Below are 26,618 nucleotides of genomic sequence, written 5' to 3' on the forward strand. Positions count from 1 at the left end.
CTTTGTAATAGTCACATTATTTATATTCGTGGTGATATTAAAAGTCATGTGATTGCTGATTTGATGGGATGTCAGGCAGGGACAAGACATTGAAGACACTTTTAAAAAAACGCGCATGCGCGGCCCGTTAAGCTAAGCTTCCAATATCGCCGCACCCTCAATATTCGTCACGTGGACCGCCCACTTCACAGCTCCGTGAATGGAATCACATGACCAAACACCAGTTGACGACGTCTGCGGCGGCGCGAGGACAGGGCGCCTGGGCCCACAATAAGGTCAGCGACTTCCGGTACCGGCGGCCGTGACCCCGCCCAATGTGTGGTGTGCTGCGTGACGTCACGGTAAGAGTGATGTAATGAGGCAACATTGGGGGTGTGGTTTTAGTTGACAGCTGATGACCCTTTAATTAACTATCAGTACCCCCCTACGTCTATATGTCCCGGTTATGTGATAATTACCCCATATACGAACCCTGTGCTGCCCCCCTCCCCGCAAGCTATCGTTCTCCCATTCACCCCAACAATCAAGTTCTAAAATGACGTAACTACACAAGTCCAGTTGCAGCTATATATAGATACTTTATTGTTACAAAGCTCATGTGCTGCTCTTGGATAAATGAAACAAATGAAACGTATGAAAGCAAAGAGGTTGCTTTAGCTCTGGTGCTGAAATAGATGGGGACTCCAAAACCTCTTTTAACTGTAGCAGCAGTAGTGCTGAGAATGAAAAGTTCCCATGTTACTCCTAGTATATTTCTTTATGTATAAAACCCATGCACTGCTCATGAGCAGGCTCTAGATTCGCTGTCAGCCTTTATATCCCAGATGCAAATTCTCCTATAATGATGGGGACACAATGATAGATGTCAGTTACACAGCAGTGAAGGGACAGTAAACGGCTTAAAATTTGTATCTAAAATATTTACTTACTAGGCGATAAGCCTGCCCAGAGGACAGTCTATGTTTAAAAATTATAAACCCCCAAGATAAAGTTACAAAAAATAAAAAAAAGTAAAATTACAGAAAAAAACAAAGCTATCCAAAAAAAATTAAACCTAAACTCATACCCCTATAAAAATAAAAAATCCGCCCCCAAAATAAAAACACCCCCTAATACTAATCTACCATTAGCCCTTAAAGGGACAGTAAACCTTAAAAATAATGTTATATAATTCTGCACATAGTGCAGAATTATATAACATTATTTAAGTGCTATAGTTCTAAAAGCCTTTTTTACCTTTTAATATGTAAAAACTATGGCGCTTTTACAGACCCGCTCTCTGCTCTCTGCTGAGCGGGTCTGTTATATTTAGTCAGCGCATCGGGCCAGCTGTATAGTCACAGCCCGGCCCGACCGCGCCATAGCACTAAGTGCAGCTTGCTCCTGTCACAGGAGCGAGCTGCACTTAGTCTTATGGCGCAGTCGGGCCGGGCTGTGACTATACAGCTGGCCCGATGCGCTGACTAAATATAACAGCGAGCTGCACTTAGTCTTATGGCGCAGTCGGGCCGGGCTGTGACTATACAGCTGGCCCGATGCGCTGACTAAATATAACAGACCCGCTCAGCAGAGAGCGGGTCTGTAAAAGCGCCATAGTTTTTACATATTAAAAGGTAAAAAAGGCTTTTAGAACTATAGCACTTAAATAATGTTATATAATTCTGCACTATGTGCAGAATTATATAACATTATTTTTAAGGTTTACTGTCCCTTTAAGAAGGCTATGGGCATTGCTCTTAAAAGGGCAGTCAGCCCTTTTACTTCCCTTAAAAGGACAATCGGCTCGTTTTCAAACCCCAAAAAAACCTGAATCTAAAAAAAAAAAAAACCCTCAAAAATTAAAATAAAAAAGCCTAAACCTAAGCCCCAAATAGGTACTCACTGTTCCTGAAGTCCGGCAGAGAAGGTCTTCCAGACGGATCCATCATCTTCTATCTTCACTTGGAGTGAAGAGGGCGCAGAGCTGAGGTTCAGAGCTGTGTTTCCGGTGCCTGAATCCTCAGCGGCGTTCCTCAGCGGCATGGAGGCTCCTCTTCAGCCGATGTCCGTTGTAGACTGAAGATTGAATGCAAGGTACCGCAATCAATTTGGGGTACCTTGCATTCCTATTGGCTGAAATTTTGAAATCACCCAATAGGATTTTAGAGCTACAGAAATCCTATTGGCTTTTCAAATCAGCCAATAAGATTTCAGTAGCTATCATCCTATTGAATGCTTTCAAAATATCAGCCAATAGGAATGCAAGGTACCCCAATTATATATATGGGGTACCTTGCATTCAATCTTCAGTGTGCGACAGACGATCGCATGAAGAGGAGCCTCCACGCCTCCGAGGACCACCACCGTTGAGGACCGCCGCTGAGGATCCAGGCATCAGGAACACAGCTCTGCACCTCGGCTCCGCGCCGCCTTCACTCAGGATGACGATGGAAGATGATGGATCCTTCTGGAGGAAGACCTCCGCTGGACTTCAGCAACAGTGAGTACCTATTTGGGGCTTAGGTTTAGGCTTTTTTATTTTTGGGGTGTTTTTTTTTATTTTTTTAGATTAGGGTCTTTTTGGGCTTGAAAAAGATTGCCCTTTTAAGGTCAATGCCCATACAAATGACCCTTTAGGGGCAATAGGTAGTTTTGTTTTTTTTAGTGTTAGGTTTTTTTATTTTTGGGGGTTAGGTGGGTGGGGTTTTTTTACAGTTAGGGGGGACTTAGTATTTTTTAGAGGTAAAAGAACTGTTTAACTTAGGGCAATGCCCTACAAAAGGACCTTTTAAGGGCTATTGGTAGTTTATCTTAGGGGGTGTTTTTATTTTGGGGGGGGCTCATATTTTCATAGGGATTATTTATATTTTTGATAATTTTGTTTATTTTTTTCTGTAATGTTAGACTTTTTTTATTTTTTTGTAATTTAATGTTAGTTTTTATTTTAATTGTAATTTAGTAGTAATTTGGGTTAATTTAGGGGGTGTTAGGTTAGGGGGCTTAGTAATTAAATTAGTTATTTGCGTTGTGGGGGGTTAGCGGTATAGGGGTTAATATATTAATTAGGGTTATTGCGATGTGGGGGTTTGGCAGTTTAGGGGTTAATTAGGTTTATTACGATGTGGGGGTTGGCAGTTTAAGAGTTAATAGGTTACATAGGTTTACTGTGATGTGGGGGGTTGGCGGTTTAGGGGTTAATATTTTAATTATGTTATTTGCGGTTTAGGGTTTAATAACTTTATTATTTTGCGATATGGGGGTTGACGGTTTAGGTGTTTGTTAATACTTTGTGTGGGAGGTTAGGTTTTTTTTGTTATACTTCGTGCGGGCGGTTACGTGTTTTTATTTTTATTTCTTGCGGGCGGTTACGTGTTTTTTAGTTATTTCATGCAGGCGGTTGGGTGTTTGTTTTTTAAGGCTTTGGGTTTGCCTACTCTGCATCCAGGTGGATTCCGAAAATGGCAGGGTGGTGAAAGAATCCACCAAATGTGGATTCTTTCACTACCCTGCCATATTCGGAATCCACCTGGATGCAGCTTCGCTATATCCAGGTGGATTATTTTGGCTGCGCACGCAGCCAACATTTTTTTGGCTGCCTCGTGCAGCCAACATTCCTTTGAGGATGCGTGCGCAACTGGCGACACAGAAGAACGCGTTACAAACTCGATTATAGTATAGATGCATAAAGAAACAACTTTGCATTGCACCCTTCTGACTTCTCAAAGCTTATTTTGCTACATATCTGTCCCTAACTGGTTTTATCAGATACTAAGTTTATGACAGTGGTTAGCCTTGTTGTATGTGGCTCCTCCACATGAGGCAAATGATGAATGGAGTTTGGCTATTGGAAACTAATTGCAGTAAAAATGATGTTAAAGTGAATGTAAATTTTTCATTTCTTAACAATATATATCGCTTCTTATTAAGTGTCTTATTGAAAACGCATTATTATTTTCTTCAAATTGGCAAAATATAACATTATAATATAGTTTGAAACTTAGCTCCGTTTTCAGTTAGAGCTCCTCCCATCCATTACTTCCCTTATTTCCTTCTCATAACGTATAGAGCGGTCCCACCCGCTCTATAACATATTAGCAAAGCGCGTTCACAATCTCTTGTTTTTGTGCGCATGCGTTTAAAATCGACTGCCGAATTTGCACATGCGTTTTACAATCTACTGCCGAATTTGCGCATGCGTTACTCAACTATTGTGTAATCGCGATCTTAAATGGATCTTAAAGCGTGTACGTGCAGCGCTTCGAAATCCAATAGCAGTTTGTTTACGTATGCGCATACAAAAATACGCATGCGCATAAAGTAATAGTGACGTTTACCAAAAGGGGCTGGACGCCACGGGGTATGACAGATTATTAGTTTAGTAAAGTGTTAATCAAACTACTAAACGCGGACCAAAATGGCGGGCGGAGGAAGAGAGCAAGACGATTAGAAATAAATAAGTATATACATCGATCTAATTGAATGTTTAAAAAAAAAACGATGACTTAAACTTAAGCTAATTTTTAGAGATAAAGCAGTTCTGATTGTCTACTATCAGTGACTTTACATCCACTTTAATGTGTTTTAAAAACATAAACAAATGGCTGATATGCTATTATATAGAAACACAAAACAAATGTCTTGTAATTTCAAGGTGAATACTGTCCCTTTAATTTGAATGCATTTTGCAATATGCTTGTATTTGCAAAAATTGTTTTTATGAAACGTTATCACAGCTTTTGTGAAAATTATTCAAAATGCACTCTCCAAGCCTACACGGGAAGGCTGTATGCATGTGTATCAAGCCCCTTAGAATGCTTTAAAGGGACACTGAACCCAAATTGTTTTTTTTTCGTGATTCGCATAGAGCATGAAATTTTAAGCAACTTTCTAATTTACTCCTATTATAACATTTTTTCGTTCTCTTGCTATCTTTATTTGAAAAAGAAGGCATCTAAGCTTTTTGTTTGGTTCAGAACTCTGGACAGCACTTTTTTATAGGTGGATGCATTTATCCACCAATCAGCAAAAACAACCCAGGTTGTTTACAAAAAAATGGGCCTGCATCTAAACTTAAAGTCTTGCATTTCAAATAAAGATACCAAGAGAATGAAGACAATGTGATAATAGGAGTAAATTAGAAAGTTGCTTAAAATTTCATGCTCTATCTGAATCACAAAAGAAAACATTTGGATTCATTGTCCCTTTAAGTGCTGGGGCTGATGATATATGGACTTCACCAATACAACTTTACATTGCTTTAAAGGGACAGTCAACACTTACTTTAACATGTTTTTATATTGAAAATAACAAAACGGAGGTCCGCCTACACTATACCCCTCCTGCCTTGCCGCCTTGCTTCTGTCTTAATCAGCGGCGCTAACTACTCTAATACCCGGTAAATATGGATGCCGGACTCCCCCACCATTACGTAGCTGCCTTCTTCTTCATTTGATAAGCAAATCAGAATCAAGTCCTCGGACAGAAATTGCACGCGCATGCAATTTCTGTCCGAGGACTGGATTCTGATTTGCTTATCAGTTGAAGAAGAAGGCAGCTACGTAATGGTGGGGGGAGTCCGGCATCCATATTTACCGGGTATTAGAGTAGTTAGCGTCGCTGATTAGGACAGAAGCAAGGCAGGAGGGGTATAGTGTAGGCGGACCTCCGTTTTGTTATTTTCAATATAAAAACATTGAGTGTCCCTTTAAATAAACACTGAGTTTGAAATGACTTCTGAATTTTCATCATCCCCTGCACAGACAACTAGAAACCTGACTAATGGAATTCCTGGTTGTAAGCCATTGGGAAGGGGGGGCGCTTTAAGAGACAATATCTCAACCCCAGAGCACTTACAAGAACCCTCATTTAAAAGAGCAGAGTCTGCATGCCCCTGTAATATGCAGGTGATCATTCTTAAATCGTCAATAAGCTGCAGCAGCACTTAAAACGGTATCCCCCTTGTTTGTTCTAGAGGGACAAGTGACCTCTAATTTGAAAGGCAGACTCCTCTCTTTCAAATTAGGGATCCCTAGTTTATCCAGCATAAAAGAGAAGAAATAGGGGTTCCATTAGGCTCCCTTATGGGTAAACATCACTTAGTTTGCTGCATGTCATTGCCCTTTTATTCCTTCTCTTTCCTATGTGGGATCTCATAACTGTCATTAGTAGGGGATTGCTATAAAAATGGCTATCACCTAAGTAATGTGTTTATTGTATAGGGACAGTGGCTCCAAATGGGGCCCCTATGCCTTAAATAAAGCATACAACAAACAAATAATACCACTCATATAAAATAGGGGATTATCCATTTATAAATGAAAGTTCTCATAAGTTATTTTCTAAAAATGCTTGTCCTGAAGAAAAATAACAAAGTATAATTTGTGTGGGTACCCCAGCCCGTTTGAAAGTGTGTTCTAAGGCTGCTTTAAATACAATGAACTTTATTAGCTGCTTGCCTGAGTACACTGTCCCTTTAAATGAGAGAACATTTTACCGTAAAGTGTCCCTTTAAGGAATGTTATAAAGTTGATAGTGAAAGGAATACTAGAACAAGAGATCAATAATTTGAAATTAGAGACCAGAATTAATAGCAATGTATATCATTTTAACACACATGCACACTTTGTATAACTTTAGAAACATAAGTGGCAAGGACAATGACAAATACAGTGAGGAATTTCCACATGCAGGCCTAAGGTTAATCAGCTCGCGCTACTGAGTATTTATGCAGCTCATATGTTTGTAAGTGCTATTCAAATCCATTTCAGTCTCTCTTTTGTCCTACCTTTCTCTATATTCCCAGCATTGTCTGTATCGTTTACTTCATTATTACTCATTTTACTATTCTCTTGTTTTTCTCTAACTTCCAATTTAACCCTCTTATCCATTCCCAATGTCATTTCACCTTTTTATTCCACTTCATCTACATCCTCCCATTTCTTTTTTTACCTCTTCATTTTATGATGCTGGCCTGATAACCATATAAATTAGTATATCAATTAAATCACAATTGACTTAAAGGGACACTAAACACAATTTTTTTTATTTCATGATTCAGATAGAGCATGCCATTTTAAGCAACTTTCTAATTTACTCCTATTATCAATTTTTCTTCGTTCTCTTGCTATCTTTATTTAAAAAACAGAAATGTGATGCATAGGAGCCGGCCCATTTTTGGTTGAGAACCTGGGTTATGCTTGCTTATTGGTGGGTAAATGTAAGCCTCCAATAAGCAAGTGCTATCCATGGTGCTGAACCTAAAATGGGCTAGCTGCTAAGATTTACATTCCTGCTTTTAAAATAAAGATAGCAAGAGAACGAAGAAAAATTGATAATAGGAGTAAATTAGAAAGTTGATTAAAATTTCATGCTCTATCTGAATCATTAAAGAAAAAAAATGTTTTCAGTCTCCCTTTAAATACACTTTTAAAGGCAAATTAAACTTATTTTATTTCATTTTATGCAATGTAGGAAGCTATCACATATTCTTACCTGTATCCAGCTTCCGACTCCCATAAGTTTGACTGACTGTAACTAGCGTGCGCTGCTGCAGCCCCGAGTTACCCTGTCTTTGAGGATTAGTTGCACGTAAAGCGGAGCAGCAGGAGAGAGCTCTAGTTAAAGTGAATGTCAAGTCACGTTCACCACTCTTCCTCATCTTGTTAATTACCTAAAATAAACGTTAGTTTAATTCATCATTTTTTATAATTAAAGACTAAAACCATAATCGAAGGATTTAAAACCCTACTTCGCTTACTTTCTTCCTCCGCCCGCCATCTTGTCCCTCGTATCTAATTTGATTGACATTGCCCTTAACGAATTTTAGCTCATACCCCGTGGCGTCCAGCCCCTTTTTGCACACGTAACGCGATCAAACTGCGCATGCGTTCCCTAACAAATCGTCATTGACAATCCATGCTCGTTCACATGTAGCGCATGCGCAAACAATTCCGAACACCTAACGCATGCGCAATGTCTATCTACCTGTCAACCGCGGTCCGCGATCCCTAATAAAGTGTTTAACCCCTAAACCGCCGCTCCCGGACCCCGCCGCTACCTAATAAAGTTATTAACCCCTAAACCGCCGCCATCTACCTTAGCTACCCCGCCGCCATCTACCCCGCCGACATCTACCCCGCCGACATCTACCCCATCTACCCCGCCGACATCTACCCCATCTACCCCGCCGACATCTACCCCATCTACCCCGCCGCCATCTATCTTACCTACCCCGTCGCCATCTATTTTAAAAATATTAACCCCTAATTTAATCCCCCTACACCGCCGCCAGCTATACTAACTATATTAACCCTAATTATATTAGGGTTAATATAGTTATTATATTATATATATATTAAGTATAATAACCCTATCTAACTCTAACATCCCTAACTAAATTCTTATTAAAATAGATCTAATTAATATTAATATTATTAATTAAAATATTCCTATTTAAATCTAAATACTTACCTATAAAATAAACCCTAATATAGCTACAATATAACGAATAATTACATTGTAGCGATTTTAGGGTTTATATTTATTTTACAGGCAACTTTGTATTTATTTTAACTAGGTACAATAGCTATTAAATAGTTATTTACTATTTAATCGCTACCTAGTTAAAATAATTACTAATGTACCTGTAAAATAAATCCTAACCTAAGTTACAAATACACCTATGCTATCAATAAATTAAATAAACTACAAATATCTAAACTAAAATACAATAAATTAAACTAAACTAAATTACCAAAAAAACAAACACTAAATTACAAAAAATAAAAAAAATATTACAAGATTTTTAAGCTAATTACACCTATTCTAAGCCCCCTAATAAAATAATAAAGCCCCCCCAAAGAAAACTGCTCTTTTGCCTGTAAAGATAAACACAATACCACCCCCCAACATTACAACCCACCACCCACATACCCCTATTCTAAACCCACCCAAACCCCCCTTAAATAAACCTAACACTACCCCCCTGAAGATCTCCCTACCTTGTATTCACCCAGCCGGGCAGAACTCTTCATCTGATCCGGACGATGTCCAATCAAGCGGCAGTGAACTCTTCTTCCATCCGGCGATGTCTTCAAGCAAAGCGGCATCTTCAATCTTCTTTCTTCGCTCCTCCGCCGCGGAGCATCCATCCGGCACGAAGACTAAACGAGGAATGAGGTACCTTTAAATGACATCATCCAAGATGGCGTCCGTCGAATGCCGATTGGCTGATAGGATTCTATCAGCCAATCGGAATTAAGGTAGAGAAATCTGATTGAATCAGCCAGTCAGATTCAAGTGAATCTGATTGGCTGATTCAATCAGCCAATCAGATTTCTCTACCTTAATTCCGATTGGCTGATAGAATCCTATCAGCCAATCGGAATTCGACGGACGCCATCTTGGATGACGTCATTTAAAGGAACCTCATTCGTCGGGAAGTCGTCATGCCGGATGGATGCTCCGCGGCGGAGGAGCGAAGAAAGAAGATTGAAGATGCTGCTTTGCTTGAAGACATCACCGGATGGAAGAAGACTCTCTGCCGCTTGCTTGAAGACATCGCCGGATGGAAGAAGACTTCTCTGCAGCTTGATTGAAGACATCGCCCGGATTGGATGAAGAGTTCTGCTCGGCTGGGTGAATACAAGGTAGGGAGATCTTCAGGGGGGTAGTGTTAGGTTTATTTAAGGGGGGGTTTGGGTTAGATTAGGGGTATGTGGGTGGTGGGTTGTAATGTTGGGGGGTGGTATTGTGGGTTTTTTTTCAGGCAAAAGAGCAGTTTTCTTTGGGGCATGCCCCGCAAAAGGCCCTTTTAAGGGCTGGTAAGGTAAAAGAGCTAACTTTTTTTAATTTAGAATAGGGCAGGGAAATTTTTTTATTTTGGGAGCTTTATTATTTTATTAGGGGGCTTAGAATAGGTGTAATTAGCTTAAAAATCTTGTAATTTTTTTTAATTTTTTGTAAATTAGTGTTTGTTTTTTTGTGTAATTTAGTTTAGATTATTTTATTGTATTTTAGTTTAGATATTTGTAGTTTATTTAATTTATTGATAGTGTAGGTGTATTTGTAACTTAGGTTAGGATTTATTTTACAGGTAAATTGGTAATTATTTTAACTAGGTAGCTATTAAATAGTTATTAACTATTTAATAGCTATTGTACCTAGTTAAAATAAATACCAAGTTACCTTTAAAATAAATATAAACCCTAAAATAGCTACAATCTAATTATTAAAGGGACATAATACTCATATGCTAAATCACTTGAATCTGATGCAGTATAACTGTAAAAAGCTGACAGGAAAATATCACCTGAGCATCTCTATGTAAAAAAGGAAGATATTTTACCTCACAATCTCCTCATCTCAGCAGAGTAAGTTCTGTGTAAAAAGTTATACTCAGCTGCTCCCAGCTGCAGGTAAAAAAAAAAAATATATATGAAGAAATGAACAGCAGCCAATCAGCATCAGCAGTGCTGAGGTCATGAACTCTTACTGTGATCTCATGAGATTTGACTTAACTCTCATGAGATTTCATAGTAAGCTTCCTTTACCTGATTGGTGAAATAATATGAGAGTGCACAATGTTCATCCCTTCTGCTGTCCTAGGACAGACACACTAAAATGCTGCTTAGAAATCCTTTACAATGGGAGGTGGCTACTGAGGAACTTTTGAGGTAAAATATCTTTCTTTTTTACATAGAGATGTTCAGGTGATATTTTCTAGTCAGCTTTTTACAGCTATACTGCATCACTTTCAAGTGTTTAAACATTTGGGTATTATAGCCCTTTAATTACATTGTAGCTATCTTAGGGTTTATTTTATAGGTAAGTATTTAGATTTAAATAGGAATATTTTCATTAATAATATTAATATTAGATTTATTTTAATAAGAGTTTAGTTAGGGATGTTAGAGTTAGATAGGGTTATTATACTTAATATATAGATAATATAATAACGATATTAACTATATTAACCCTAATATAATTAGGGTTAATATAGTTAATGTAGCTGGCGTTTGGTGTAGGGTGATTAGATTAGGGGTTAATGTGTTTAATATAGGCGGCGGCGGTGTAGGGGGATTAAATTAGGGGTTAATACATTTATTATAGGTAGGGCCGGTGTAGGGGGATTAGATTAGGGGGTAATACATTTATTATAGGTGGCCGCGGTGTAGGGGGATTTAGATTAGATGCAAAAGAGCAGTTTACTTTGTGACAAAGCCCCGCCAAAAGCCCTTTTAAGGGCTGGTAAAAGAGCTGAATTCTTTGGGGCAAAGCCCCGCAAAAGCCCTTTTAAGGGCTGGCAATAGAGCTGTTACTTTGGGGTAATGCCACGCAAAAGGCCCTTTTCAGGGCTATTTTTAGGGTTAGACTTGGGTTTAGTGGTAGGGATAGTTTAGTATTTTAGGGGTTAAATAATTTAATATAGCTGGCGGCGGGGTAGGGGGATTAGATTAGGGGTTAATTAATTTAATATAGGTGGCGGCGGGGTAGGGGGATTAAATTAGGGGTTAATAATTTTAAAATAGATGGCGGCGGGGTAGGAGCTCACATTAGGGGGTAGGTAAGGTAGATGGCGGCGGTGTAAGGGGCTCACTTTAGTGGGTAGGTAAGGTAGATGGCGGCGGTGTAAGGGGCTCACTTTAGGGGGTAGTTTAATATTGTTGGCGACGGTGTAGGGGGATCACATTAGGGGTAGTTAATGTAGGTGGCGGCGGGGTCCGGGAGCGGCGGTTTAGGGGTTAAATATTTTATTAGGGATTGCGGTGGGGGATCGCGGTTGACAGGTAGATAGACATTGCGCATGCGTTAGGTGTTAGGTTTATTTTGTAGCTAGTTTAGGGAGTTACGGGGCTCCAATAGACAGCGTAAGGCTTACTACGGCTGCTTTTTGTGGCGAGGTGAAAATGGAGTAAGATTTCTCCATTTTCGCCTTTAAGTCCTTACGCTGTATATTGGATACCAAACTGCGCTGGTTTGGTATACCTGCCTATGGCCCAAAAAAACTACGGGCGACGGCAGAAATATACGAGCGTAACTTCTAGGTTACGCCGTATATAGGATACCAAACCAGCGCAAATTTCAGCGTCGCCGGCATTTGCGGGCGACGCTGCATATCGGATCGGGCCCTTGCAGCGTTCACAATTCGCTTACAACATAGTAATGAATGAATAGCTAGTCATTGAATACTATGTTGTAACGATTGACGCATAACATTTTTTGGGTCACGCAGGCGCAAATCGATTGTATGGAGAATGGTGCGCATGCGCAATTGTTCCGGCAATCGGGAACGCGCATTTGAAGTACGTACAGAGCGGGTGGGACCGCTCTGTACGTAATAAAGGCTATTATCCGGGAATACATGGAGGGCGGAGCTAGGAACGGCCGGGAATGTAAATATAAAGTGTATTTATAACAATAATATATATAAAAAAAAATTTGAAAAAAGTTGCGATCATACTATATATTAGATGAGGAATAGAATACAGGCTGCAAAAACGAAAAACTTTACCTTCACTTTAAAGGGACATAATACGCATATGCTAAATCACTTGAAAGTGATGCAGCATAGCTGTAAAAAGCTGACGAGAAAATTTCACCTGAGCATCTCTATGTAAAAAAGGAAGATATTTTACCTCACAGTTTCTTCAGCTTACAAGTACAAGTGCTCACTTAACAGTTATACTTCAGCTGCTGTCCAGCTGCAAGTTGAAAAAAAAAAAAAAAAAAAAATAACCAACCAGCATCAGCAGTGCTGAGGTCATGCTAAGCTTCGCTGTGATCTCATGAGGTTTCACTGAAATCGTGTGAGATTTCATAGTAAACTTCCTTAAAGGGACAGTCTACTTGAAAAATGTTATTGTTTAAAAAGATAGATAATCCCTTTATTACCTATTACCCAGTTTTGCACAAACACAGTTATATAAATACACTTTTTACCTCTGTGATTACCTTGTATCTAAGCCTCTGCAGACTGCCCCCTTATCTCAGTGCTTTTGACAGACATGCCGTTTAGCCAATCAGTGCAGACTCCTAAATAACTTCACAGGAGTTAGCACAATGTTATTTATATGACACACATGAGCTAGTACTGTCTAACTGAAAAACTTTTAAAATGCTCTGAGCTACGAGGCAGGTTTGAACGGTTTAGAAATCAGTTTGAGCCTAGCTAGGTTTAGCTTTTCAAAAAGACCACCAAGAGAAGAAAGCAAATTTGATTATAAAAGTAAATTGGAAAGTTGTTTTAAATTGCATACCCTATCTGAATCATGTAAGTTTAATTTTGACTAGAATGTCCCTTTAAACTCCTTTGCAAGTCCTGGGACTAGTATATTGGTTGGCTGCTTAAAGTCCCTTTACAATGCGGTGTGAATACTTAGGACATTTTGAGGTAATTATCTTCCTTACAGATGTTCTGCATAACTTTCAAGTGCTTCAACATTTGGGTATCATGTCCCTTTAAGGGGTAGGCAAAACGGCCTCTGATTGAATGTACCGTCCACCTGTTTCAAACTGAAAAGAAAAAAAAAAAATTATAAAGGATTTCTTAAGGGGGGCAAGGTAGCTTATGTATTATGTAAAAACATAATTTAGAAAGAGTTCTGGAAAAGTTGCTGGTAGGAATTTGTAATTGCTTTGCAGAAAAAAAAAAGTTTACTGTGCCTTTAAGCAGCATTGCCACATACTGTATACAACAAATAATTGTTACATCGCAAGATCAAAAAAGTGCTGGGTAAAAAGATGTGTTGTTAGACCTTCTTATGCAGTGCCTGACCTCTTATATTACTTTGTTATGTAGACATAAATAGCATTAACACACCTGCGCTAGTGTTTATGTGTATTTTTGTTGTGGTGTAGTATTTGTGATAGATGATGAGGTGCAACCTCAGTAGCACAGTGTTTAGGTTAAAATGCATACACAGCACGTCACAGTGCTGAATCAGATTGTATTGCTGCAATGGTAGTACTGGGTGACAAGGTATATCCCCAGTAAGGGAACCTTTACTGAATGATTTTTTACATGATAATAGGTTAGTATTTAAAGGGACATTCCAGCCAAAACTGGAATCCACATAGATGTATTTCAGTTTTGAATAGAAGCATTTTTGTAATATACATGCATTAGCGAAAATGCTTCTAATAAAAGTTATAGCTGTTTCAAAAGTGTATTTAAGTATGCACCATGCACCAGCATTTTAAACACAGCACTTGCTCAGTGCTGGTGCATTGAGAATATCTAGTTATGCTTCACATGCACGATCAGAAATATATCATACATCTATGTGCACTTACATTTACCACGTTGGCTAAAGTATCCTAGTGCTGATTAAGACCTAGCTCTTTATATGCAGTGCTAGTAAATTACTATTTTGTTTACTTTATATTTTATCTACTGTTTTGTGGATGCATAACAGCAATAATTTCTTTCTTTATAGGTCTGTATGTATTTTTGTGTATGTGTGTGTGTATTTATATATATATATATGTGTGTGTGTATGTATATATAAATATATATAAATAATGTGTTTAGAAATGAGATATGCCCAGTCAGAACTCTTTTTTTCAGATTATATATAGATCAGTATTGTTACACACACAAACAGTTAGGATGCCGTATGCTGCTCTCTGATACACTCTCTGCTGACTCAGCATGACTCGTCTGGTTTGCTCTTCTTCCCCTCCCAGATTATTTTTAAAGTTGTGTCCCTGTAGCTTGTGATTGGGCTGCTGCTATAGAGTGTGAGGTTAGTTCAGTGTGTATTATCAGTTTGAGTGCTAAAGGAAATAGCTGTTCCTGGGAAGCCCTAAGTGTCGTGGTGTGGGAGATACTCTGACACTGAATTTCTTTCCCTCTCTACAGCTTGCTAACTCAAGGCTCTCGGGTTATGACGACTCTCAGTAAAGGAAACAGCAAAGCTTTGAAGGTAAAGAGCCATATTCCATTCTGTGGTTCCCAGGCAGTTAACTCCATTTATGCAACCCCAGATCATCACTCTGCTTCACCTAGGCTATTACCTCTTCCCCTGCAGACCTAGGCTATTACCTTTTCCCCTGCAGCACCTAGGCTATTACCTCTTACCCTGTAGCACATAGGTCATCACCTCTTGCCCTGTAGCACATAGGTCATCACCTCTTCCCCTGCAGCACATAGGTCATCACCTCTTCCCCTGCAGCACATAGGTCATCACCTCTTCCCCTGCAGCACATAGGTCATCACCTCTTCCCCTGCAGCACATAGGTCATCACCTCTTACCCTGCAGCACATAGGTCATCACCTCTTACCCTGCAGCACATAGGTCATCACCTCTTACCCTGTATCACATAGGTCATCACCTCTTACCCTGTATCACATAGGTCATCACCTCTTACCCTGTATCACATAGGTCATCACCTCTTACCCTGTATCACATAGGTCATCACCTCTTACCCTGTATCACATAGGTCATCACCTCTTACCCTGCAGCACATAGGTCATCACCTCTTACCCTGTAGCACCAAGGCAATTACCTCTCAGCCTTTAGCACCTAGGCCATCACCCCTCATCTTATTGCACCTTGGCTATTTCTACTTTCCTTGCAGATTGTAGGGCATTACCTCTCACCCAGTAACACCTAGGCCCTCACCCTGCAGCTCCTAAGCTACTTCCCTTTTTCCTATAGCACCTAGGCTATTGTCCCTTACCCTGAAGCACCTAGGCATCACCCCCATCCTCTGTAGCACCTAGGCTATCACCTCTCACCCTGCAGGTGGTTGTCCCTTACCCTGCAGCACCTAGGCCATCACCTCTCACCTTACAGCACCTAGGCCATCACCTCTCACCTTACAGCACCTAGGCCATCACCTCTCACCTTACAGCACCTAGGCCATCACCTCTCACCTTACAGCACCTAGGCCATCACCTCTCACCTTACAGCACCTAGGCCATCACCTCTCACCTTACAGCACCTAGGCCATCACCTCTCACCTTACAGCACCTAGGCCATCACCTCTCACCTTACAGCACCTAGGACATCACCTCTCACCTTACAGCACCTAGGACATCACCTCTCACCTTACAGCACCTAGGCCATCACCTCTCACCTTACAGCACCTAGGCCATCACCTCTCACCTTACAGCACCTAGGCCATCACCTCTCACCTTACAGCACCTAGGCCATCACCTCTCACCTTACAGCACCTAGGCCATCACCTCTCACCTTACAGCACCTAGGCCATCACCTCTCACCTTACAGCACCTAGGCCATTGATCCTCACTCTTCAGCACCCAGACTTTCACTTTTCACCCAGTAGTCTTGCCATCAACATTTATCCTGCAGTAGCACATAGGCTATTGTACCTCATTCTCCAGCACCTAGGCCATCACCTTTCACCCTGCAGCAGCACGCAGGCTATTGTCCATCTTTCTGCCGCACCTAGGCCACCACTACTCCCCCTGAAGCTGCACCTAGGCCATCACCCTTCATCCTGCAGTACCTAGGCCATCACCCCTCCCTCTGTAGCACCTAAGCCGTTGTCTATCACTCTGCAGCACCTAGGCTATTTACCTATACCCTAAAGCACCTAGGCTAGGCCCACTTACCCTGCAGTATGTATGCCTTTACCCTATAGCACCAAGGTAATTACCTCTCACCCTGTAGCACATAGGCCATCAACCCTCACCCTGCAGCTCCTAAGCTACTACACTTTACCCTATAGCACCTAGGCTATTATCCCTTACCCTGCAGTACCTAGGCCATTAGGATAAAGAAGTTGCACCACTTGTGCTACAAATATATATTAGAGACCTGCACCACAATCTGTAAGGTCCCTAAAACCTTACAAAACAGAACAAGATAAATCAAAGAAAGTGGGCGCCTAAAAGGCTAGTCTAAAGAAAGTAATGTCTCTATATGTGCATATATATGTATAAAACAATTGTTATGTATAGAGATAAAAGATACATATAATTATATAAAAAGTATATATTTATTTAAAATAGTGAAGACATAAAGTGTATCTAAAAATATCACACACTTTTAAATATCACACACTTTTAAATGTCACACACTTTGAATGTAGCAGTAGTATTACATGAGCAGAATAAGGGAGTACAAAAGAGATAAAAATCAGAGTAGCATAAATTCAAACTACTATTTGAACTCTGCTGCAGCCAGAGTAAATAGTAATAAAGTCCCAAATTAGTTTCCAGGCAACATAAATGTGCAAATATGTGCCAGTCCCACAATGTAACAATGATCAAATGAACAATCTTCAAAGCACAAAAGATATATACTCCCAAGGATTGAGAGGGTAGTATATGCAGCGCAAAACAGAACAGTTACTTGTACCTTCTGTTTATACTCAGGAGCTCCGAGTTATGTGTATCGTAAACGAGGGAGTGTATATACCTCTAAAGAACAGCTCTGGGATCCAGATGGTGTGTGCACGGGAGAAAGCCACCGAGCTCCGCTCTCCTGCACTTCCTGGAATCAGCCCTCAGCTGTGTGAACATTCTCCAAAGTATGGTGTCTCTCACTAGACACGCAGAAAGTAGATCCGGCAACGCATTTCAGTTCACACTGAGCCTTTGTCAAGCTTCACCTAGACCATTACCCTCTCTCTGTAACACTCAGGCCATTACCTCTACCCTTGTAGCATCTAGCCCATCATCTCTCAAGCTGCAGAAACTAGGCCATGACCCCCATCCTCTGTAGCACTTAGGCTATCACCTCTCACCCTGCAAGTGGTTGTCCCTTACCCTGCAGCACATAGGCCATCACTCCTCACGCTGCAGCACTCTCATCCTGCAGCACCTAGGCCATCACCACATTCCCAGTAGCACCTAGGCAATCACCTATCACCTTACAGCACCTAGGCCGTTGTCCATCACTCTGCAGCACCTAGGCTATCACCCTTTACCCTGCAGTAGCATGTAAGCTATTGTCCCTCACTCTGCAGCACCTAGGCCATTACCCTTCACCCTGCAGAACCTGGCCCATAACCTCTCACCCTACAGAGCCTAAGCCATCACCCCTCCCTCTATAGCACCTAGGCCGTTGTCCCTCACACTGCAGCACCTAGGCTATTACCCTTTACCCTATAGCACCTAGACTATTAACACTCACCCTGCAGTATGTAGGCCATTATCTCTTAGCCTGTAGCACCAAGGCAATTACCTCTCACTCTGTAGCTCCTAAACTATTACCCTTAACCCTATAGCATCTAGGCTATAATCCCTTACCTTGAAGCACCTAGGCCATTACCCCTTACTCTGTAGCACTCATGCCATCACCTCTAATGCTGCAGTACTAAACCCATAATTTCTCACCCTGCAGCATCTAGGCCATCACTCCCATGGTGCCTTGGCCCATCCCTTTTACCCTACAGTAGCACATAGGCTTTTGTCCCTCACTCTGCAGCATCTAGACCACCACCCCTCAAGCTGCACCTAGGCCATCACCCTTCACCCTGCAGTACAGAGGCCATCACCCCTCCCTCTATAGGACCTAGGCCATTGTCCCTCACTCTGCAGCATCTAGGCCATCACCCCTTACCCTACAGCCCATAGGTCATCAACTCACATAACTTAGGGCATCACCCCAAACCCAGTAGCACCTAGGTTATCACCTCTCACCCCGTGGAACATAGGCCATTAATTCACCCAAAGCATAGATTCCATTGATAGTTGTGTTTGTGGTTCAGCACCTTTCTGGAACCATTCTCTTTCACTCTTTCTCTACTTGTATAGATAAAGAGGGTGATTCTTCCCAAGGAGAACTAGGCAAGAACCCAAAACCCAGTAGCACCTAGGCTATCACTTCTCACCCTGCAGAACCTAGGCCATTACCTCAAACCCAGTAGCACCTAGGCTATCACTTCTTACCCTGCAGAACCTAGGCCATTACCTCAAACCCAGTAGCACCTAGGCTATCACTTCTTACCCTGCAGAACCTAGGCCATTACCTCAAACCCAGTAGCACCTAGGCTATCACTTCTTGCCCTGCGGAACCTAGGCCATTACCTCAAACCCAGTAGCACCTACACTATCACTTCTTACCCTGCAGAACCTAGGCCATTACCTCAAACCCAGTAGCACCTAGGATATCACTTCTCACCCTGCAGAACCTAGGCAATTACCTCAAACACAGTAGCACCTAGGCTATCACTTCTTACCCTGCAGAACCTAGGCCATTACCTCAAACCCAGTAGCACCTAGGCTATCAATTCTTACCCTGCAGAACCTAGGCCATTACCTCAAACCCTTTAGCACCTAGGCTATCACTTCTCACCCTGCAGAACCTAGGCCATTACCTCAAACCCTGTAGCACCTAGGCTATCACTTCTCACACTGCAGTACCTAGGCCATCACCCCTCACCCTACAGCACCTAGGCCTTCACCTTTCACTTTACAGCACCTAGGCCACCACCCCATACTCTGCAGCACCTAGGTTATCACCTCTCACTTTATAGCACCTAGGCTATCATCCCATATCCCACAGCACCTAGGCCATCCCCTCTCACTCTGAAACTTCTAGGCTATTGTCCCTCACTTTGCATCAGCACGTAGCCCATCACCTCTCCCCATGCAGCACAGAGGCCATCCACTTTCCCCTGCAGCATGTAGGCCATAACCTCTCCCTCTACAGCACGTAGGCCATCATCTCTCCCCCTACAGCACGTAGGCCATCATCTCTCCCCCTACAGCACGTAGGCCATAACCTCTCCCCCTTCAGCATGTAAGCCATAACCTCTCCCCCTGCAGCACGTAGGTCATAACCTCTCTCCCTGCAGCACGTAGGCCATCATCTCTCCCCCTACAGCACGTAGGCCATCATCTCTCCCCATACAGCATGTAGGCCATCACCTCTCCCCCTGCAGCATGTAGGCCATCATCTCTCCCCCTACAGCATGTAGGCCATCATCTCTCACCCTACAGCACGTAGGCCATAACCTTTCCCCCTTCAGCATGTAGGCCATAACCTCTCTCCCTGCAGCACGTAGGTCATAACCTCTCCCCCTGCAGCACGTAGGCCATCATCTCTCCCCCTACAGCACGTAGGCCATCATCTCTCCCCCTACAGCACGTAGGCCATCACCTCTCCCCCTGCAGCATGTAGGCCATCATCTCTCCCCCTACAGCACGTAGGCCATCACTTCTCCCCATGCAGCACGTAGGCCACCCACTCTCCCCCTGCAGCATGTAGGCCATCACCTCTCCCCCTGCAGCACGTAGGCCATCACCTCTCCCCCTGCAGCACGTAGGCCATCATCTCTTCCCCTGCAGCACGTAGGCCATCATCTCTTCCCCTACAGCACATAGGCCATCATCTCTTCCCCTACAGCACATAGGCCATCATCTCTCCCCCTACAGCACGTAGGTCATCATCTCTCCCCCTGCAGCACGTAGGTTATTACCTCTCCCCTTGAGGCACATAGGCCATCATCTCTCCCCCTGCAGCACGTAGGCCATCATCTCTCCCTCTGCAGCACGTAGGTCATCATCTCTCCCCCTGCAGCACGTAGGTCATCACCTCTCCCCTTGAGGCACATAGGCCATCATCTCTCCCCCTGCAGCACGTAGGTCATCACCTCTCCCCTTGAGGCACATAGGCCATCATCTCTCCCCCTGCAGCACGTAGGCCATCATCTCTTCCCCTGCAGCACGTAGGCCATCATCTCTTCCCCTGCAGCACGTAGGCCATCATCTCTTCCCCTGCAGCACGTAGGCCATCATCTCTTCCCCTGCAGCACATAGGCCATCATCTCTCCCCCTACAGCACGTAGGCCATGATCTCTCCCTCTGCAGCACGTAGGTCATCATCTCTCCCCCTGCAGCACGTAGGTCATTACCTCTCCCCTTGAGGCACATAGGCCATCATCTCTCCCCCTGCAGCACGTAGGCCATCATCTCTCCCTTTGCAGCACGTAGGCCATCATCTCTCCCTTTGCAGCATGTAGGCCATCATCTCTCCTTTTGCAGCACGTAGTTCATCATCTCTCCCCCTGGAGCACGTAGGTCATCAACTCTCCCCTTGAGGCACATAGGCCATCATCTCTCCCCCTGCAGCACGTAGGTCATCATCTCTCCCCCTGCAGTATGTAGGCCATCCACTCTCCCCCTGCAGCATGTAGGTCATAACCTCTCCCCCTGCAGCATGTAGGCCATAACCTCTCCCCCTGCAGCACGTTGGCCATCACCTCTCCCCCTGCAGCACATAGGTCATCATCTCTCCCCCTGCAGCGCGTAGGTTATTACCTCTCCCCTTGAGGCACATAGGCCATCATCTCTCCCCCTGCAGCACGTAGGCCATCATCTCTCCCCCTGCAGCACGTAGCCTCTCTCCCTCTGCAGCACGTAGGCCATCATCTCTCCCTCTGCAGCACGTAGGTCATCATCTCTCCCCCTGCAGCACATAGGTCATCACCTCTCCCCTTGAGGCACATAGGCCATCATCTCTCCCCCTGCAGCACGTAGGTCATCATCTCTCCCCCTGCAGCACGTAGGCCATCGACTCTCCCCCTGCAGTATTTAGGCCATCACCTCTCCCCCTGCAGCACGTAGGCCATCACCTCTCCCCTTGCAGAACGTAGGCCATTACATCTCCCCTTGAAGCACATAGGCTATCACCCATCTGCCCCTGTAGCACCAAAGCAACATTAAATAGTTATAGTACATATTGGGCTAGATTACGAGTGGAGTGCTAAGTTATGCGTGACCGATAAGGGGTTTATCACTGGTGTGATCGCTTGAGCTCAATTGAACTTACTGCAACAGTGTATAAACCCCGCACTTCTCTATATAGGCTGCAAACCCTTTTGTTTTCAATTGAAGTTAACGTGTGTCGGTTTAGCGCATCCTCAGAGCTCTGGTTAACTGTTACACGAAACAAATAGTGTCACACAAGACTTTAAAAATACACTACAAAGTATAGTTACACTCATAATAACACCATGTAATAAAAATTATTTAAAAAAAATATTGCACAAAAAAATTATAACAGCTCAAAAATATGAGGTCTCAGGTTATAATGTGTATTTACTGTAAATATTAGAATATGTGCAGAACATTGGAATGTCAAAGTATTTCTAAATGGATATTCCTATATATCTGTATATATCTATACCTATATATGCTCATGTATAGATATATATTGTACCAAAAAACATCTGATATCTGTAGAAATATTTATTTATGAATAAATAGAACATATATTTTATGTGAAGGACATTGGAATGTAAACTATTCAAATTTTTATGTTGGGTAAGCTCCCTTGAGAATATGAGATCGAGTTTGTGCGCAAGTAGGGGGAATAGGTCATCATGTGCGCGATATTGTAAGTTCGGCTTTTTACATGCGTTGGATTAGCGCGCGAGCGAAAAACGGTTTACTTTCAACTCATAATACAAGTGCAACATGACGCGCGCAAAAAAGCTTACTTGTAGCAGAGTTAATGCTCGAGCTGGAGCGTTAAATAGCGCTATGTTTGTAATCTGGCTCATTATCAGTAAAGAGAGCAAGACGTTAAAATGAGAGAGTGCACCTTAAACTGTTTTTCTTTATCATTTAATTTTGAATTCATAGCCCACTAAAGCCCCTCTTACCTTTAAAAGGATGTTATTGCATACTGCATTTTTTATAGCTTTAGTAACCTTGCAACATGGTACACAGCGATTGCTTAGATTAGATCAGACCTTATTTGGAATGTGTCAAACATGACATCACCCTAAATTCTACAGCCTACTCTTTATTTCTGAGGACAAATACCATACCGAGGCTTGCGGCACTCTTCCATTTTAAAACCTGCATTCCTACAGGTTTTTCTTTTTCGTACCCAATTTCTTTTATTTTCTTTATGTCAACAAAAACATCACTCCACAATGAGGTCCTTTGAATTGTAATGCATTCACCCAAAGCATTGATTTTATTTATAGCTGTGTTTGTGGTTTAGGACCTTTCTGGAACCATACTCTTTCACACTTTCTCTACTTTTTATAGGTAAAGAGGGAACCGGGGGAGAATGGCACAAGTCTTACTGATGACGAACTGGTCACCATGTCTGTGCGGGAGCTAAACCAGCATCTCCGTGGACTTTCCAAAGAAGAGATAATTCAGCTCAAGCAACGTCGGCGAACACTAAAAAATCGTGGTTATGCAGCTAGCTGCCGTGTAAAACGTGTGACGCAAAAAGAGGAGCTGGAGAAGCAAAAAGTGGAGCTGCAGCAGGAAGTAGAGAAACTTGCATCTGAGAACGCCAACATGCGACTAGAACTGGACTCCCTCCGCTCAAAGTATGAGGCACTGCAGAACTTTGCCAGGACTGTAGCACGCAGCCCTATAGCTCCTCAGCGAGGACCCTACACACCTGGTTTTGGACCGCTCACCCCAGGCAAGGTGGCTGCTACCAGTGTCATAACAATAGTCAAATCCAAAACAGACACTCATACATAGTGTGGTGATAGACTGGAAACAACTTTAAAACATCCCAAAAACACAAGCAACCAAGATCATGAGCATTAGCCTGGTTTGAGGTTCCTCAGCTTATGGAAAGACCACCTTTGCCACCAGTGATAGGATTTATGAACTTTGGGTCTTCTGCTTGGTGTTTAAGATTATTCTGGGTTACACCACTGTGAGTCATTCAGGGAAGGCTTAATAACTTGTAAAAGGAAGGAATGTATGTGACTTTCTCCACCACCACTGGCTTCTTCCTTTAAAGGCTCCATAGTGAATGAACTGGGAGTCTCCTTTTATGTGGAGCTCTTTGTTGTGAAACAGTGTGTGCAGTAACGTCAGCGGCTACTCCTTAATTTGGATCAGTGTGTGGTGTTGTGATAGCAGACTGAGCTACATATAGTGAATTGGGGTGTGTAGTGTTGTGCGATGTTTACTGTGGGTCACCATGTGCAGTGTTGTGATGTGAGGAGTTGCTGCTTTTGATGATCAAGTGTGTTAAGTTATGCTGCTTGTTGTGGGACTGTGCATACTCTTGTGACATCAGTCGGTGCTGCTTGTCAGGGGTCAATGTATGTGGTATTGTGATGTCAGGCAATGGTCCTTCTTATGGTCTGTATGTCCAAGTTTTCTGCTTGCTGTGGGTCAGTGTGAGTATCTTGGTGACATCAGATTGTGCCACTTGTTGCTCAGTGTGTGTAGTGTTGTGATGTCTGGAGTTGCTGCTTGTCGTGGTCCAGTGTAAAATGTGATAACTTCAGGTTGATATCCTAATTGTGGGTCACTGTGTTGTGTTGTGACTCTTTTTACCTCTTTGACCGCTTCTGTGTACCTTTGTGCCAAACATTACATTGTACGCTTATCAGATTCCAATACGGCTTCTCTAGCCAAACCTCTTTTTTGTACATGTGCTGTTTCTGTAAAAATAATAGGTATTTTTTTTTCTTTTATTGTTTTATTTGAAAACGTAAAAGTAGTAGTAGTGTCCCTATCTGTAATAGTGACCTAAGACACACTGTGCATACATGGATAGGGATATTGCAAACTCCCAAAAATAATATACAATAATCAAACGTTCCACATTTACACCAAGTTGTAAATGATCTGTACTGATTTGTTGTTAATCTTTATTTAGGGATATTTTAAAGTAGAAGGTTAGCACTTTTCATGTATGTGAATGGGACCAGTGATGGTTCTAGCTGGGGTTTGTAGGTAAACTGGATTCATGCACACATACACAATGCAAGGATAAGGGGTTGGGGAACACTCTGAGCCAGGACTTTGAGGCAATGAGGCAGGAACATCCAAGAAAGAGTGATGTGAGTGGGAAGACAAAAACAGCCCCCCTATTTATTTATTTATTATTTTTTTCTGTTTGCTTTTTTTTTGCAAAATACTTAATTCCTGGGGAAACATTTTCTGACAAGCAAAAGTGTTTTTCCAATCAATCTTTTAATTCTCTGGACAGTGTTCTAACATATTAGTGAAGTAAATGTTCTAACGTATCTGATTGAAAGCTACAGTATCAATACCTCAGCATAACCCTTTGGTACAGCCTTTCATGTTCCACCTCATTGGACAGTGAGGTTGGAGAAGTCTTTGTCTGCTTCTTGCCTGATGTTGTCTAGAGGAGTTTCTTCTCGTTGTGAGTGATGTATCACAGTAAAACAGGACTCTTATTTATTGCTAAATTATTGCATTTAACAGAAGAGGTGTTAATGGTGGTAATTTATTGCTGTATAACTGGGAGGCTTATTCCAGTCCTCAGGAACCGCTAGCTGGATATTTCTGTAGTAGATCGGGAAAATCCAACCTGTTGCAGGTGAAAGAGAACTGGAACTTATCATCCCTTTAAGTGTATATAATGTATGTTTGATAGAAGCTCTATTTTATTTTATATATTGCCAATAAATCCCTTTTTGAAACTGGATTTTGAGTCTTGATGCCAGATACTTGTTGCACTATATGTATAATTTATCACTTGGGTGGCAATGCAGAAGTCATTGTATATGTATACATTCTATGTAAAGATAAACAATTTTTCAATTCTGATTTTATTTTATGCATCTTCAAAACAGTCAAAGGGGAAGATATCTCTTGATATTTTAAATAATATTCTTGGCTCACTGAAGCCTCTGCATAGGCCTGTATATAAATAAGTATTTGTGAGTTTATCTAAGTTGTATCCATGATTTAGAACAAGATCTCTATATTTTAGTTCATAGGCCCATAGCATGAATTATCAATAGAAGAGATCTCATTATGATTATTATTATTGTTATTATTATGCTTTATAATAACCCAATGTTTTCTGCTGACGTAAAAAAACAGGACATAATTATACAGACATATACGAAGGGATTACTGGACCTGCTCGCCTTAATGCTTACAATTGACATGCCATTTCAATTGAGAATTAAAGGGGCATGAAAGTCAATATTATTATTATTACTGTGTATTATTATTTTTATAATTATAAAAACACTGAGATCAGTACCTATAAATTACACCAGGTGCCGATCTCAGAGTGTGAATAGTTTGTATACTCTTTTACGCTATCCTGATACAAAAAGCAAGCCAGTGCACTAATCAGCGCCAATATAAGCTCTAAGATCACATAGAAAATCGAAGAGACTAAAGCAGCTTTTTTTCCCTTTATTTTATTAATGTACTAGTCCTAAAGCCCGTGTATACTGGCCATTTTTTGCAGTACAGCGGTCCCACCCCTTGCTTTCTCTCTATCCCCCCTCTCTTTGCTCTCTTTTGCTCTCTCTTTCTCCCCTCTCTTTTACTCTCTCCTCCCTCTCTTTTACTCTCTCTCTCCTCCCTCTCTTTTGCTCTCTCTCTCCCCCTCTCTTTTGCTCTCTCTCTCCACCCTCTCTTTTGCTCTCTCTCTCCCCCCTCTCTTTTGCTCTCTCTTCCCCCTCTCTTTTGCTCTCTCTCTCTCTCCCCTCTCTCTTTTGCTCTCTCTCTCCCCCCTCTCTTTAGCTGTCTCTCTCCCCCTCTCTTTAGCTGTCTCTCTCCCCCCTCTCTTTAGCTGTCTCTCTCCCCCTCTCTTTAGCTGTCTCTCTCCCCCCTCTCTTTAGCTGTCTCTCTCCCCCTCTCTTTAGCTGTCTCTCTCCCCCCTCTCTTTAGCTGTCTCTCTCCCCCCTCTCTTTAGCTGTCTCTCCCCCCCCTCTCTTTAGCCGTCTCTCTCCCCCCTCTCTTT

At 42.1% G+C, this 26,618-nt stretch overlaps 1 protein-coding gene across 2 annotated transcripts; it reads left to right on the plus strand.

Annotated features, from left to right (window-relative positions):
* The first annotated feature begins 208 nt into the window (after positions 1-208).
* Positions 209-25,340, plus strand: MAFG (MAF bZIP transcription factor G). 2 transcript variants are annotated; one of them, XM_053705772.1, is made up of 3 exons: positions 219-341; positions 14,840-14,903; positions 22,955-25,340. In XM_053705772.1, the coding sequence occupies exons 2-3, from the start codon at positions 14,865-14,867 to the stop codon at positions 23,405-23,407; spliced, it is 492 nt and encodes a 163-aa protein (XP_053561747.1). In that variant the 5' UTR covers positions 219-341; positions 14,840-14,864; the 3' UTR covers positions 23,408-25,340. The 2 variants fall into 2 exon arrangements, with proteins under 2 accessions (XP_053561755.1, XP_053561747.1); XM_053705780.1 differs by lacking the exon at positions 14,840-14,903 and having other exon boundaries at positions 209-341.
* The last annotated feature ends 1,278 nt before the right edge of the window (positions 25,341-26,618 follow it).

The sequence above is a fragment of the Bombina bombina genome, chromosome 1 (assembly GCF_027579735.1).
Source record: "Bombina bombina isolate aBomBom1 chromosome 1, aBomBom1.pri, whole genome shotgun sequence".
NCBI lineage: Eukaryota > Metazoa > Chordata > Amphibia > Anura > Bombinatoridae > Bombina > Bombina bombina.